Genomic DNA, 17,528 nt, shown 5'->3' with positions numbered 1-17,528 from the left:
ATGCTGGCCCAGGGACAGATAACAAACAAGGAAAAATGCCTGCACTGAGAAGAGGGCTTATCATCAGTGGGAAGTGGGGGGAATCTCAAAAGCCGTGGAAAAGAGCAATGAATTAAAGAAGGCAAAAGGGGCTGGTACTGAAAGATCACCCCACAGTGAGGAGGTGACCATGGCCAAACATTGCAGGAGCCAGTTAGGATGGGGAAGGAAATATTTAGGATTTCAATTGTTCTTCATTTTTATTCTTTTTTTCCCCTATTTTTCCTCCTCTTTTTTCCCTCCCCCTCACTCATTTTCCCCTCTTCTGTTTATTCTCTCTCTCTTCCCCATCCCCCACTATCCCTTTCCAGTTTCAGCATTTTGTTTAGCATACATCATGCTTTGATTGATATGTGATCACCTCTCCCGCCCCCCCCCTTCAGTCAAGAGAGATTCCCTAGGGTTGTGACAATTCAGGAAAGATACAGCAAAGATGGGTGGTCATATCTCATCTTCCCTTCACATTCAAGTTTCCATTAGGAAGTATGAAAATGTGTCAGAGATCCTTTCTGAATTCTTCACCATGTCTTTGGCCTATTTTCTGATTTATCTACGTTAATCTTGAAAGCCTCAGTACCAGCCTTGAGTTCACAATGACCCATAAAAAGGCTTTGACCTGGAAGAGTTTTAACTACTATGGTTTCTGCTTCTCTTAGGCAACACTGGTACCTGAAGGGCCCCGTGGCCATTGCTCACTCATTCTTGTCACTATTACATCATATACACAGACACACAGAGAATCAATGAGCTATACAACACACTTTGCATTATGCACGATGCTGAGAATATAAGTATATTCTCTGCCCCTTTGTTATCCACGATGTTATTAAGAAAGGCAAACCACCACAGAAACAAATGAAATCAATATAGCCACCATCATGATGAGTCAGAGCCCTCTTCAGACTACACAAGGGCAGATAGTAGTATGGAAATCTTCCACCAGGAATTAGACACTAAAGAAGAGCTAGGCAGGTGAGTCAGCATCCTGAAATGGGAAGTGTTGCAACTAAGTAAGAGAGCACAGACATTTGGGTCAGCAGAAGATGCTTACCTGTGTAACCAGGGAAATAAAAGCAGTTCGAACAGTCCATGCTGCCTGGAAAGAGGAGCAGTGGTGGACATCATCGGAGATCAGGGCTGAAGGAAGGTCAGGGGCTACATCTCCAGTACTTTCACACACACTGGGGCCAGGCTTGTTGGGGTTGTTCATTCATTTACTTGCTTGTCGTCTTATAGGATAAACATGAATGTCAAGCATGTTGCATGCCAGCCTTCCTTCAGGTGACAGAGCTATATCAACAAACAATAGATGAACATCTCTTCTCCTGTGGGTTCATTTCTCAATTTATTATATGGCATAATAAAAGACTATTGAAAGCATGGACAGATAGAGGAGCAAGGTAGAAGGGAATAGTAATGTCATGGTGAAGGAAGCAATGGAGTGCCAACTAGCAAAGAGAACAAAGAGAATGAGGAAGGTTGCAGAGGGAGGTAGAAAATGAAAACGGGAAGAAGAGATGTTTGACCGAGAGGCCCAAATGTGGGAGAAGGTACAGAGGGTATGAAGGATCCTACTGAGTTCTGACATCACTGAAGCTCAGCAATGCATGGGGAGTGAGGTTGAGATGAGGTCAGGGAAAGGGGACCATGGGCTTTATTGATCATTGTTAGCCTTTTGCTTGTGTATTTGTGAGGAGAAAGATGCGCACATGCACACATACACACATGATAGAGAGAGAGAGAATAAGAATAATGAGGAGAGAGGAGAAGAGAGAAAGAAGAAGGGAGGGGGAGTAAAGGAGTGACAAGATCTAATTTAAATCAAAACAACCAATGAATTATCATGAATTGACATCGCTCTGAAGGGGCAGGAATTGAGGTCGGCAATCTCATCAGGAGCCATTTGCAACAGTCCATGCATGAGATAACGGTGATTCGGAACAAACCCATACACATTGAAGAGATGTGGACTGACGGATCTGAAACAATCTGCATTTCCACTGAAGGACGATCCAGGAGCGTAGAGGATACATTTTTATGTGAAGTTTATATTTCTTAAGTGCTTCCTAATTGCTGCTCTGTTGTTTACACACATTCTGTACATTCACACATTTTGTGTCTGAGCACAATGACGTCAGCTTTACATGGTAAAAGACTGAAGCAGAGAAACGATGCTGGCTTCATGGCCCCTCAGCCGGGGGTTGCCAGCAGAGATGTTAGGACTTAAGCTGATGCAGTGGCTTTGAGCAGGGAAAAGGAAATAGGGCTGTGAAGAGGGAGATGGGTTTCCGTCTCTGGCTGCCTTACACTCTTCTTTCTGAGAAAGAAGTTTTATAAAATCTCCTAAGCCGGTGCAGGCAACTTGATTCTCTTCCTGGATACGAGCACATTTGTAGACACTTTCTCTGCAAAGACAGGGGAGATGCTCATTGCTAGAAGAGCTATCATTTTGATATCATAAAAAAAAGTAGTCCAGTTATTAATAAGGACCTGACTGAGAATAACAGCAGTGTAGATACATCTTTAAACTAAGGCACATGCAGATACAAATACGTGTGCACACAATGTAAAAAAAAAATTAGTTGACAGTCATCTATTTATTCCAGAAGACCTGTTGAGTTGCTCATTTTGACAGTTCACTGTAAGAGAGGGGTACAACACTTAAAAGTTATTAAGGCTTATAAGTGTCATTTGTCACCATGGCTGCAAGTTTCTTTCACTAATAGCTTTCCAGTCTCGATGAGCGCTCAGGCTCACCATTCATCTTCCTAGGCGCCAGCCGTACCTGAAGAGAATCCTCCCCCATCTCTTCTGTGTGTATAGTTTTTTTCTCCATGTAAATGCCATCTGATGTTTTTCTCAGTCTGCCAAATCATTTTGTGCCCTTAGGCATGAACTTAAGAATATGTTCTAGATAACCTACAGATTTCTACTTGTGCTGAGTGAAAATTTAATATAACTTACATTAGAATGATTTGATAGTTGACAGTGGCTGGACCTTGTTGATAGTCCGCAGAAGGCAGAAATTAAGAGATCGTATTATTTTTGAGAACAGGGGTCCAGGGTTTGTAATAAATACATTTAAATTGTGTTTTTTATTTCTATGGGAACAAATGAGTATATAAATATGATGGCCCATGAACTCAAAGCACTGTAGTTCCAATCTGAGGATGCCTAGAGTGTGAGGGATATTCAGCTGTTTGGAAGTTAATTAATTTATTTAAATTATTTATTAATGTCTAATTTTTTAGAACCATATGGTCACTTTAAAACCATATTAAAGGAACAAATATTACCAACAAATCTTAGCGTTAGGATGAAGAAATGATGTTTGGGGTTATCTAGTCTTTGAATTCTGGGGTTTGTTGGTTAGGGAGATGAAATTATTTGAATTTTTCTTTGTAATACACAGTATGTACACACCCAGTGCCAAGAACCTGCTATGTTCCTCAAAAATGTATTCTGTTATCAGTACCTTAGACTGTTCTCTTATTTTATGGTGGATCCAAAATTCACCTGCCTCTTTCCCTTAGCTACTCACTGCCGCCTTCTGGACTGACAGGTATCAATACGTCTCATTTCCAATGTGTCAACTCTGCATGTATTTGAAGACGTCTGTCATGCCAGCCACCTTGTTCCCTCCGTCCTCGCCCCTGCCCTCTCTGTAGAAAGCTGAACATATAGAAAAGGCTGTGTCAGAGACAAGAATGCTTTCAGGCCTGACAAGTTTAGCAGTCTGTCATTTGCAAGACGTGCATTCTTCTCTTTGTGGATGATTAAAAATAACCCTTCTACTCTTCAGTCCTTTGAAGCTGATTTCAGTAGATCACCCTGAGCCCCCCTGGGCCCCTGGTGTCTTGGGTTACAATCAGGGTGAAATTACAGCACTCAAATTCATCAAAGGCGTAGAGAAATCTCAAGACCTCCACACCCTTCTTAGGTTTCCACGTACATCCGGGTGCTTTTCCTGCCCACTTCGTTTTCCTCGGTGGGAAAAAAAAATTACATAACAGTAAAATAAAAAGACGGACCTTATCTTAACCCCTGCCCCCACTACTGTTTAACCCTTGGTAAGTTTCTGGAAAGTCACCGGATTTGAAGATTGTGCCAAGAGCTGAGAACCTGAAAACAGCAGAGCTCTGCCACCCGGTACATGTAATGTGGTGCATGTTGTCTAACTCTTTGTCCTAGTTGCCTTGAATGTGAATTGAAATGAATATAACCAGGGGACGTAGTTCACAGTGTACCGGGCACGGGCTTAAAAAGTGTGTAGAGTGATTCCTCGTACATGGGTAAGCATCAGAAAATACCCAGCTCTTACTTTAGCAGTGTAGTCCGAGTGTCATTATTCTCCTTTGAATCAATGTCTCCAGAAGACTCGTGTGGTATTACGTTCTTGGTTCCCATCAAAGTGCTACTGTAGTGATTGAGTGTGGAATTGTGGTGCTGTTATTTTAGTAGTAGATCCAGGTAGGCGAAGGCTACAGGGAGGCTCTTAGATCACTGGGGGCACGCTCTTGAGGGGTTGTAGTACCCTGGTCTCGTTCTCTTTCTCTGTTTCTTGCCTCATGAGTGGGTGGTTTGTTGTAAACTGTGTCCTCTTCATGTCAAGGCACCCTCACCACAGACCCTATGTGATGTGGCCATTTGATCTTGCAATAGAGTCTCTGTAGCTATGAGTCAAAATAAAAAAATTTTTTTTTCTTTACGAATGGCCTCCAGTATTTCCCTATAGTGATTTAAAGTTAATAAGAACACTCATATATCTTTAACCGAAGAAAGTCTTCCTCGGCCTGTGGAAGTGACCTATGGGCTAGTTAGGGTGAGCAGAAATACTCGTTCCAGAATAAATATGGCTATATTTTGATGCAAGATGCTACAAGTAGAATGTCCTCATCGGGGGTGTTTTCACGTGAGTAACACCATCACTTTCTAACAGAAGCCAAAATCCAAAGTAGCTACTGAGCATGTATTTGATGAACTGGAACATATGGACATGAATAGAGACAAAAATGTTCCTTCCCTTGACAATACTGCTGTGACAGTACGTGGCTTAGGAGGGTACTCCTCATCTGAGCACTTGCTTGCAAGATGACTCCCTAATGCATTTGACTTCAGTTTCCAGTCCCATCTTTGTGTAAAACTCATATTCTTGGCCCAAGAGTCTCCAAGTGTACACATTTCACCCTTCCTTGACAAGTTGCTTCCTGTACTCTTTATTCCAATGGCCCTTATGGTTGTGTTGGATCTAGGGGTAACATTGAGTCTATCTTGACTGTCACCACTTACTGATATTTGAATACTATGAGCCAGGCACCATGATGCATGCCTCAGGAATCTCTCACTTAAATTTTTATAAGAACGCTGTAATTTTCTACTTGAAAATGTGGGCATTGGGTTGGAAAAATTAAGTAACTCATCCTAGGTCACATAACTCATCAGAAACAGCCCTAAGATTTGAACCAAGCCTGTGTCCTTACTCAGTATTTAAATTTTAAGACTTTTCTATGCTTACTTTATAACTTGTTATGACTTCAGCATAAATATGATGGTACTGTCTAAAATCTTCTCCCAATTATTTTTTTTCCAGAATCTTTATTTATGTTTTTATTTATTACAATTTATTCACTTTGTATCCCAGCTGTAGTCCCCTCCCTCATCCCCTCTTCTCCTCCCATGCCCCTCCCCCAATCCACTGATAAGGGAGGTCCTCCCCCCCTTCCATCTGACCCTAGCCTATCAGGTCTCATCAGGACTGGCTGCATTGTCTTTCTCTATGGCCTGGTAAGGCTGCCCACCCCCCCTCAGGGGAAAGTGATCAAAGAGCCAGCCACTGAGTTCACGTCAGAGACAGTCCTTGTTCCCCTTACTAGGGAACCCACTTGGACACTGAGCTGCTATGGGCCTCATCTGTGCAGGGCTTCTAGGTTATCTCCATGCATGGTCCTTCCTTGGAGTATCAGTCTCAGAAGAGACCCCTGGGCTCAGAATTTTTGGTTCTGTTGCCCTCCTGTTATTGAGACTCCCAACTATTTTTATCGTGGGATTTATTATAATTCTCATGATCCATTGCTAGCAATTTATGTTGATCTACAATGGTGTGTTAGTTCCCTTCTGTATTGTCTGATAGAATGTCAGACAGCAGCAATTCGAGGGAGGCTTATTATTCAAGGGTATAGTGCAGTCTACCATGGGAAGTAATGGTGCGAAAACCCCGTTGGGAAGATATTTGGCTGAAATGGTTCAGTCTGTGATAATGGAGATTGGGGCAGCTGGTCACACTGATGACAAACAAAACAGAGAGCTCGTTCCTGAAACAGGACCAGGCGTTAACCCTTCCCTCTCAACACCATAGCTTAGATCAATCAGCTGGAGTCCAAGTCAAAATGTTCTACAGCCTCCCTGTAGAACATTAACGCCATAAGCTGGGAACTAAGCTCTTAAACACAGGAGCCCAAGAAGATCATTTCACACCCAAACCATGACAAGGAAGTTCTTTATCTGTCCCTTCTTTCTTCATCTGCAAAGAGGAATTCTAGTAGGGCCCAAGGGCAAAAGGAATCCTCAGATTCACCACTGGGTCACTTTGGTAAGAGAACCAGAGGCCAGCTAGGCAGTTTTCTTCATGGCCGTGAATGCTCATTTGTAGAATTTTAAAGCATCACAGGTCAACGATGAGGCACAGGGTGAAGGAGACAGACTGGGCAGGCCAGTTTTGCCCCTGTCTAGGTGGTGGAGCACTCTTGTCCTTGGAGTTGGCCTCCTGACCTCCTCTTGAAATATGTGATAAAGTTTAGAATTAAAATGTGACTCAAAAGGGCTTAGGGGCAATGGAGTGCCAGGGAGAGGATTCACTGCTGCTGCAGAGGACACGAGTTCAGCTCCCAGCCCCGACAAGGTGGCCCACAATCAGGTGTAACTCTTCCTTTAAGAGACTGGGCACCTCTGGCTTCTGTGGGAACCGCATTCATGTGCTCACAGTGTGCCCCATGCACATCATCTTTAAAAATTAGCAAATGACTAAGAGGAGAGGCAAGAAAAACAGGCAAGTGCCTCTTTAGGCTCATTCTGCTTGGCTGATTGTACGTTTTCTGGGAAAATTTACCGAATAATCAAATGTGGAGCCAATGGCTTTAACAATTTAATTGGCCAAGAATATGATGACATAGCACTGACTCTCTTATTCCTACATTTAAAGCTCTGCAATACAGTTCCCTTTCTTGAGAGCTAATTTAGAAGCTGGGGATATACGAACTTTCTAAACTGTGTTACAAAGTTTTCAGAAGTCTTGCTTCCCACTAGAGAAAGAATTACCCACTGTACTCATTGCTAGTACTTTTTCTCAATTCCAGTCATCTGGAATTTGAATACCCCTAGCCTGGACTTGTCCAGTTTGTTTGTTTTTGTTTTTGATTCCTAACCTTTAAGGCTGTGTGTGAGTATGTCACATAGACAACTTGTTGGAGTTCTTTCCTGCTACCATGAGTTCTGGTGATTGAACTCCAGTGCCCTTGAGTTGGAAACAGCTACTCTTACCACTGAGCCATCCTGTTTGCCCTGGCCTGGTATTTTTAAGAGCCCTAATATGGTCTGATTGTAGTCAAGAGTGGTAACATATCATATCACCAATGTAGAAATCCTGCATGCCAACTCAGGCTGGGAAGAAAAGTGGATCATGGCCTGGAGGCTTCCCTAATTAGAATGGATGTTGTCACCGTCCTGAATGCAGGATGATCATGTCACGTATGCAGTTATCTTCCAAACATTGCTATTTGCTTCTGCAGCTTAGCAGCCCACAGAGAAGCTTCATCTTCTGGAAGCAAATTTTGTCACTGACTATGTATGTAATATACAGCCAGGAATACTTACATGCTATCCGTCTTTATGCAAACAAAATCAACTCACAGCCTCAGGTTTACACTGACACATGGGGGCTTTGTAAAATCAGTAGCTGGCATCATCACCATTTCTCTGCTTAAGTTAACCAGATTTCATCTACACAACTAGATGAGGGAGTCCACCCTCCCCAGTTCAGATCTACACTTGATCCTCAGTCCAGAATTATGCCAAGCACATGTTTATTTTCAATGAAATTTTATCTTTTTTCTTGGAATCTGAGACAGGAAGAACGATTGATTATACGGAAGGCAGAAGGTGTCCATAAGCAAAAAGGAAGCCAAAAAAGTCTGGGTCTTGAGTTTTTCCAAAAATCCACGTGTTACAGGCTTGGTCCCAGAATGACACCTGCAGAAGAATACGGTGTGTTATGACCTGGGTCTCCGGAAGGAGGTTCTTAGATCATTGTGGCTATGACACTGATGTGGATTGCAAGATCTATCCTTTCCCCCTTTCTGCTTCCTGGCCACGAGGTAAGTGGTTTTCATCCACCAACCACTCCAGTCACCACGTGTTTCCAAGCAACAAAGCCAGTTGATAAGGGCCTGGAGCCTCCAAAACAAAAGCCTTTGTCTCCATCAAACCATGGATGGAAGGAGAACACAGAGAGTAAACACACTCACTTCAGTTCTTCCTCACTCATCCCTTTGCTGCGATTAAACCGCTTGCCCCGGCTGGCTGGGCTAGCTGAGCCTGACTCCCTAGCCAGGAAGTAGTCTTCAGGACGATTTCGGCAGCAGTCCGGGATTGTGTGTCTGTCTACACTGCGGCACTGAAGGGCACCAGTGTTTTAACTAGTTAGCTTTCTCAGGTAACTTCTTTCTAGTCTTTGCACAGTGTCTTAGGGAGCTTTACTTGAAGAAGTCAAAGTAAATAAAGGAGATCTGAGCAGATTTTATAGGGTGTGTCTTGTTTATCTCTGAAATCACTCAGCCTGGTCGGTCAAAGGACTATAAGCCCCCCAGTTATCAAGTATTGGTAAATTTATAATTCTGAGCATTCATTGCATGTGTTTTGAACTCTAATATGCCTAGCTTGTAGCTTGTATCACTTTTAATGGCAGTTAAGGGAGACATTTTTCAAGTAAAAATAAATGTTCATCAGTACTTATTACTTAGAGTTTTACTTTTATCCCACTGAAAGAAATGTTTTAGTAGTGGCCATGCATTTTTTTTTATCACATGTGGTATTATGTACGCATTAACAGAGAATAAAAGTGATAATCTTAATACTTTCTAAAACTTTGAAAGTTCCAGCTTTTATTTTTCCTCATCATTTTCCATTTTAAACCCTGATGATCCAGCTTTTCCATCCATATCCTCCTTCACACCATTAAAGGCATCCATGAGATCACATTACCTAGTGCTGCACTGTGGCCTAGAGGGATGTCTCATCTTTGGGACTATGCAAATGTGGTAACGGCGTCATTCTAACTCTTGCTTGACAACAGTGGACAGTTGTATACTAATGTCAATGGTGTAACAGTGTGAAACAATATGTACCTCAGCGTTGGACAGTTCTAAATCAGCAGTGATTGGTACATCATCACCACTGAGAACAACGCTGGCTTTATTTCATAAAGTTAGTACTTTTTTTTTTTTTTTTAGTTTGTATTTCCGTTTGCATTGTGGATTACATGTCTTTTAGTTTTTAACAATAACTTTATATAAATGATCATTGTGTGCTAATCCCAATAATGAATTTTTATTAAAGGTTGCTTATAGTCACTAATTGGGACATCAGTAGAAACTTTTACTAGCTTTTCAAGATAAAGACAAAAATATAAGCATTTTCTATAGCTGTCGCATTTGTGATTCACTGAATAATTTCTAATGTGCCAGGTTTCCACCTCAGAGGTAGACATCTATCATTGTGTGCCATGAAAACTATGCCAGTCTTTCCTGTTACATTCTGTAGATGAGGAAACTGAGGCTTGGAGAAGAAAATCATTTGTGATTCATCCATTTGGTGATTCAGGTCCAGTTTGAACAGAGTCCTAGAACAATGGCTCATGATATTCCACCTCCGTTATCCCATTCAGAGGAGTGTCTACCCTGATGGGAACCTGGCAGCGTGCAGGAGGACATGAAACCAAACCACAGTGGCAAGCATATCAGCCAGGGATGCTGGGGCCTTGTCACAGAAACTTGAGAGTGCTTGCTTAATTTGCATCCCCCCCAACAGAGGATTTTTTTTCTATAGCATTAATAATTTGATTGAAGAAAAAGGATAATAGCAAATCAAATGTATAATATTTAACATCCCATAGGTGAGTATGTTTGAGATTTGCTAAACTCTCATTTAGCTGCTCTGTAGAAAAGATAACAAGAAAAAAAAAAGATAACAAGTTGGACAGACATTATATAAAAATGTAGATCTGCAAAATTCTGTATAGGAAGGTACCCTACAGTGGTAAGACAGACAAAGGAAAATAGGAGTGAGTCTTCCACAGAAAAATGTGACTGTAAAACACAACCAGGTTAACAGAAATTTTTAGCAGTGATTTTTAATCAGTATTTTATTAGACAGTAACTTGAAATTGTGGTACATTTAAATAATGGAATAGTACTCAGCAATTAAAAACAAGGAAATGATGAAATTTGCAGGCAAATGGTGGAATCTAGAAAAGATCATCCTGAGTGAGGTATCCCAGAAGCAGAAAGACACACATGGTCTACACTCACTTATATAGTGGATATTAAACATATAATATAGGATAAACATACTAAAATCTGTACACCTAAAGAAGCTAAGCAAGAAGAGAACCCTGGGTAAGATGATCAATCCTTACTCTGAAACACAAACAGGATGGAAATCGAAAGAGGGAGAAAACAGGAAATAGGACAGGAGCCTACCACAGAGGGCCTCTGTAAGACTCTACCCAGCAGTGTATCAAAGCAGATGCTGAGGCTCCTAGCCAAACTTTGGGCAGAATGCAGGGAATCTTAGGAAAGAAGGGGGAGATAGAAAGACCTGGAGGGGACAGGAACTCCACATAGAGAGCAACAAAACCAAGAAACCTGGGCCCAAGGGTCTTTTCTGAGACCGATATGCCAACCAAGGACCATTCATGGAGATAACCTAGAACCCCTGCACAGATGTAGCCCATGGCAGCTCAGTGTCCAAGTGGGTTCCCTAGTAAGGGGAGCAGGGACTGTCTCTGACATGAACTCAGTGGGTATCACTTTGATCACCTCCCCCTGAAGGGGGAGCAGCTTTGCTAGGCCACAGAGGAAGACAATGCAGCCAGTCCTGATGAGACCTGATAGACTAGGGTTATATGGAAGGGGAGCAGGACCTCCCATATCAGTAGACTTGGAGAGGGGAATGGGAGGAGAAGAGGGAGGGAGGGTGGGATTGGGAGGGAATGAAGGAAGGGGCTACAGCTGGAATACAAAGTGAACAAACTGTAATTCATATAAAAAATAATAAAAAAACAGTAACCAGGTTAATACTCAATACCTTAAAATTTCATTTTGTCACTATACCCCAACAATATAATTTGAAATATGTTTGTTCACTACTCTTACCGAAGTAAGCCATACTTGCTAGATAGCCATGTGGAAACCAGATGCCAGGACTGCTGAATCTATGGTCTACAGTTAAAAATTTAGAGACTATGTTGACCCAGAATAAATGCATTCTGGGATCTTCCTTCCATCACCATGTGTGTCTGTTTATGTGTTGTGACCATAAGTAACTACGGGCTTATTTTGTCTTGTCCAGAGGAGGGGGAGGAATGTCCTTGATGGAGGCTACTCTGTGTGGGAAGAGGAAAAGGCTGATGCTTATAGGCCCTTCAAAGGAATCTCCTTGAGCCTCATGCCAGATTTGGGAGGGCTGCTTATGCCTGACTAGTCCTGACACAAGGGTGATGTCATCCAAACAATGTCTAGCTCTGTGGATGGTGGATGCCAGTTCCATTTTGTGGCTCCTGTGCCACGTTAAGCTGTTCTTCTTCGGTTATAGCCCAGCTTATGATCTGAAGACCCGAGACACACCTTAGTTACACAAAAAGGGCACAGGAAGATCAATGCTCACCTCCAGCTCTCTAAACTTTAAGCTTTGGATTTCAGATTTAAATCCCTCCCTAAACAAATAGAGTGATGGTGAGTGGGGAGGAAAAGGAGAAGGGGGAGAAAGAAAGGAAGAGGGGGGGAAAAGGAAAGGAGAAGGAAAAAAAAAAGAGAATGGAAAAGAGGAAGAGGGATTCTCTTGACCTTGAAGAGATTGGCTCTAGAGGACATATTCTTGGGAACATTTTATTTTATTTCTGCCAGTGAATAAGGCTCTCATGGAAAGACACTAATTTATCTGGCCTAGTTAGTATATTAAATTACACTATTTCATCCTCTAGTGGCCTGAAAAAGTTAATTTACCATCTGAATGTCGGGAATGCTAAATGCATATATCATGTCCTGGCCCTCTATAATTTCTCAACAAACAAACAGTATCTTTTGCTTAGGTGTGCTTTTTTTTATTAGTATTTACAGATGCCAGGATAGGAAAAGAAGCCGTGGTAAGAGGGCAAATGATGACTGTGGTGCCATCTCAGAGGGTATCTTGGTATAAGAGAGGGGGAAGATGCCAGGAAGAAAAATAGGCAGAGACATGGTGAATGAGTGCAGTGATTCTAAACCCCTGCTGGCTTCCTCTTCTCTGCCCTTTGTATCATTGGTGCATGACTAATGTTCCCTAGGCCTGAGATGCTCTCAACTTCACTCTCCCACTGAGAAAGCCCCTCTCCCAGGGCACTAAGGGGAAACTAGAATGGATGAATTTAAAAATCGAAGAGCCAATTTTCATTCTGCCAGATACGTTTGCTGCCTAAGGCTCTAAAATAATTAAGGTTGGTTTAGAAATGAAATATCACTTGCTTAATTTATATAATGGGATGTGAAAAAAGGGGGCAGACACCTGACTCACATTCTATAACTTAAATAAAAATGCATTTATTGTACGTTTGGATGTCAGAAATGCAGCTTCTGAAGGTAGGAGGTTTATATGTGTTGTTTTTACAAGATCAGTACGTCAGTATGCAAGACCCAAACTTTCCGCTCATTTCTGAGGCAAATATGTTTATACTATAAGGTAAAACTGGAAGTTCTTTTCCTCCTTTTGAAAGCTGTTGAGTGTGTCTTCGGGTTTCAGAAAGTGCTTGAGGCAGAACAACTTCCCATAACTAGGTATGATGCAGTAGGGATAAGGCTTGGCCATCACAAGAAAAGGAAAAAAAATCTTATTTGGAAAGATCCAACTAGAATTAAGAGAGTAAATAAACGAAAAATGGTGGATAAATAAAATATAAATGACTTTCTTTTATTTATCTGTTTACTTAGTTGATTTGTTAGCAAGCTAGTTTCTGAGCTAAAATTGTGCTGTGTGGGCCAGGCTGACCCTGAGAACTAGCTATCCTTCTGCTGGGATTACAGGCACAGCCAGCTGATACATGAAATTCCTAAAGTAGATCGTGGTAAGCTAAAATCCCCGAATAATTAATAAATTAATATAAGACACTGAAAACTGAGACACTACCTTTAAGAGTTCTACAGACAATGACCCTTGAGAAACTGTGTTAACTGTCAAACGCCCGAGTTTGTTGGGGGTTTTCTTCTTCTCTTTCCTTGTGTGAGTTTGGCTCTTGTCTCCTTGGCTCTAGCCCTGAGCCAGAAGGAGTGTTCCAGAAATGGTTGGCTCTGGATTTTTCCCTCAGAGGACTCCATGAGTTGAGGCCACATTCTGCCCCTCTTCTGGGCCAAGTTTACCTTGTTTACTCTCCCAGTGGGAGAGAAATAAACAGTCAGGTGCGTCCCAGCAGGGGGAGTGGGTGAGCTGGCTTTATGGCCCTCTGAGTATGTCCTCGCATGAGGGAGGGTATGGGTGTGGGGCAGCTGGGTGGAAGCGGCAGCGTGCTGTGCAGGCTACCAGCACCGACTGGTGTGCCTCTCCGGGGGTGTGTGCAAAGGCTCCAGGATAAATAGCAGGCTCCCAGCTCTCGGGCAACGCTGGAGCCCTCTGGCTGCCCGCCCTGGGTGTTTCCCTGCCCCGTAGCCAGGCTGCCTGCTGCTTAAGTTTCGCTTCCTCCTGGCTCAGGGATTAGTTTCCAAGCACCCTGTCGGTGCCGGGGGCCCCGGGAAGGGCACGAAGAAGGAGCAGGGAGACTCGTCCAGGGGCTGCCCTGCCCAGCACAGCAGGGTTGATGGACTCGGCCGTCCCGGGCAGCAGTGTCAGCAACCTGCAGCTGTTACTGGCCCTTGCCCTGGGTAAGTGTCCATTACGAGAGAGCTACAGATCAGGAGGAAAGACAGGGTGCTGGAGTCGGGCGAACCTTGATTGGAAGAGTGAAAAAACGAAGTTAAGGTCCCGCCTTTGGCTTGCACCTGCTGGAGGCTTCCCTGGGTGCGCTCAAGGCCGGGTGGCGGTAAGACCCTGCCGGCCCGCTGGGCTGAGGCTCAGGTGGCAGGGCCAGCATGGAGTGCCAGGAGCGGAGGAGGGAGGTGCTGGCAGAGACACAGGAGGTGCTCAGCAGCAGGTGGGTGAGGTGGGAGGAGAAGGCAGGAGCAGGGAGTCTGCACTGAAAAGGATAGCAGCAGGAGGCAGAGGAGGGAACTCCTTTCTTGTGTGGGCTGGAGAGCAACATGCCTCTCTCTCTCTCTCTCTCTCTCTCTCTCTCTCTCTGACTGTCTCTCTCTGTGTGTCTGTCTGTCTCTGTCTCTCTCTCTCTCTGTGTTCCTGTTTTCCAGGAATGTGTGAGAGACAGGGCTGCTTTTGAGACTAACAGTGGTTTAGGAATCATTATACACACACATACTTTTTCTCTTTCTTCTTTTTCTTTCTTCGATTTGAGAGTAGCTGGAGCTGGGAGGGAAAAGCGCCTCTTTTGAGATGTTTATGTGACTCTCCCACTTAGGAAGAGGAATCAAAGAGAAAAAAGTACCAAACTGCCTCACTTGGCACCTGTTGTTTCCTATTTGAAGAAATCACCAAAGGGAATATTTCTCTTCATTTGGAAAGTTATGGCCAGTAGGTTGAGAACCACTGGATGTGACATCCACAGGAGAGAAGAGTGGAGAGGCAGGTCCCCATGGGCCAGTACTCAGGAAGGAGAGCTGGAGCTTTAGGTGTCATCCGCCCTCTGGGGAGGGGACGAGAGGACAGCCTGTTGGGAAAGCCCAACCATCTCATGACCTCTGCTTCCAGGTCCCCAAGGGTTCTGGAAGGGAAGGGTGTTTTCTAGCCTTAGATGGAATCTAAGGAGGATGGAGAGAGACATTGGGAGAGATGTCACTGTGCTATCACATGTTCTTTTCAAGCCAAGAGAGGGCTACCACCTGTGAAAAGGGGCGAGGTTGTCTTTCACGGTGGAAAAACAAATTAATACAAGTGCAAATTTCATCTGGCTGGGTCTCCAGAATGGGAAAGAAAGATAAAGTGGTTGTCAACCTGCTGGCAGGTGGATTGAATGTGGGACCCAGGTTCAAGAGGAAAGACTGGCTCAGCCTGCAGTGGAAGCAGCCCATATTAGCCTAGCATAGAGAGATGTGGACCAGGAACAGTGACGCACCAGAGAAGAAGGTGTAGAGGAAGCACTGGTGTCATCATCAGCATCACTTGAATGCAACCGGCCCTGCCATCCTCTACCTTGTTTGGACAGCCAAACCCTTCACTGTGCTACAGTGAACAAGATGCTAAAGTGTATAGGAAGTGGCAGAAGAGTGTTCAAGAGACTCTTAGATGTGATTCCCGCACTTACGTTGAGTTAGGAATGCTAACAGCGAGCTTCTGTTGAGTTGGGAATGCCAGAATGACAATACAAAACCATTAGGGAGAAGTTCAGATGAGCAGAGAAGGGAGAGCTCCACAGTGAATATGGAATGGCGAGGAGCTGCAAAGAGGATATGCAGGTACTTAGAGGACCTGAAAGAGGAGAGGAAGTCAGGGTAAGAGTAGGTAAGGCAAAGGCATTCATCAGAGGGAGGCTGATTCAGTGGTAATTCTGTATTGAAAAAAAAAAACTAATTGGATTGAGATAAAATATAAACAGATTATGACGATCCAAAAAGACAAGTCAAGTTAAAATATTTGATCAGAAATCAATAAGCAGTTAAGTAGGCTCAATTACAAGTCATGAACGGAGGGTGTAAACAATGAATCAGATAAAGCTGGCATTAGGGTGCAGTGTGGGAGGAGAAGGGGCAATGGGCTAAATGGCTTGATTGTCTTGAGAGTATGAGTTAAGTGTGAGCTATGTTTCTGAGCCAGAAGGAGAGTCAGGAAAGAAATGATCTTTCAGGGCTGATAGGCATTCCCCCCTTTCCTATCACAGTCTAGTCCATACCCTCAGCATGTCAAAAGGAAAAAAGAAATCTCTAAGCCGGTGATACAGTACACCGAGGGAAACCTAAATGAGCGTTCTTCTTGATGACTGATGTCTTAGGAGACTGGATCATCTCTAGATCCCTATATGCCTGCAAAGCGCCAAAGGATGTAATTTGTTGGCATCACTGTTTCTATTAAGTGTTCCTACTTCTATCACACACACAAAGTCCCATTCCTAATTTGAACCATATGTTATTTTACTTTTGCAAAGCGTGTGAGCAATGTGATGTGCTGTGGTATCACGTGATGTGACCCATGTGACAGTGGAAAGAACACTGTCCCTGAGCAGATAGGACACCTGGTTCCACCCCGCTCCTCTGTGACTCTGGGATACCTGTAAGTTACACAATTCTTGACATCGCTTTCCTCAATTTAAAATGAGGAGGTGCTATGTTTCCATCCTCACATTCTTCACCCCCAAATAAACAAAGTAACATAGGATCAGTTAGGAATAACACATGTGTTTTAAGTGTAGATACATCTACACTTAAAGGACAGTGGGCAGTCAGTAGATTGTATAAGGTAATTATCATTCTAATATACAGGAAAACTCTGTGATGCTCCCTTTAGGAATTTTATGAAGGAAAAACTGAGTTGGGGATAGAATAAAAGAGGTATAACACAAAACAATTAGTTTTATGTAGTACACAAAAATTGAACACATTATTAATCTGTATGTGTAAATACGTATTAGATATATACATGTACTTAGTATCCTTTATACACATCGATTTGGTTTTATTTTACTAAAACTATCCCAGCTCATTTTTATAGAGTCTGTGGAAATCTTGGCTTTGGTTTCTTCTCTGTATTCTCTTGTTTTTCAAATTCAGCTCTGAATAAACATCTAAACCCAGTGGTTGAAAGGGGCACCATTCAAGTAGAGACATTGAATGCTGACTTAAAAAAATATAGTTATGTACTTTACATCCCCAATGCACCCCCTTCCTTCTCTTTTCCTGGTCCTACTTCCTTCCCTCTTTGCCCTCTCCCTTTCTGTACTGTCTTCCCCCTGCCCCTTGTATTGTGTTTGAGAAATGAGCCTGATGGGATTTATCCCATCTTTTAGAATTACAGGAGATAAGATGTTGTCAGATCTATGTCCTGTCTAATTCTTTAAATGGCAAGGAAGCCAACCCATGAGTTCTCACTTGCCAAAAGAAGGAAACACCCTGAAGTGATTTCCTGCCAGACCCTGTTTGCATTTGCTCACT

General features: G+C 43.1%; 1 protein-coding gene across 1 annotated transcript in view; it reads left to right on the top strand.

Moving 5' to 3' along the window:
• The first annotated feature begins 14,037 nt into the window (after positions 1-14,037).
• The window catches only part of Btc (betacellulin), a 42,414-nt gene continuing 38,923 nt past the window's right edge, over positions 14,038-17,528 (top strand). The window contains exon 1 of the mRNA XM_021653901.2: positions 14,038-14,198. Coding sequence (XP_021509576.1) covers positions 14,135-14,198 — 64 coding nt within the window. The 5' untranslated portion in view covers positions 14,038-14,134. The remainder of the gene's footprint in view (positions 14,199-17,528) is intronic.

The sequence above is a fragment of the Meriones unguiculatus genome, chromosome 3, assembly GCF_030254825.1.
Source record: "Meriones unguiculatus strain TT.TT164.6M chromosome 3, Bangor_MerUng_6.1, whole genome shotgun sequence".
NCBI lineage: Eukaryota > Metazoa > Chordata > Mammalia > Rodentia > Muridae > Meriones > Meriones unguiculatus.
The sequence above is the reverse complement of the archived record's forward strand: the minus strand, read 5'-3'. Positions and strand labels throughout refer to the sequence as shown.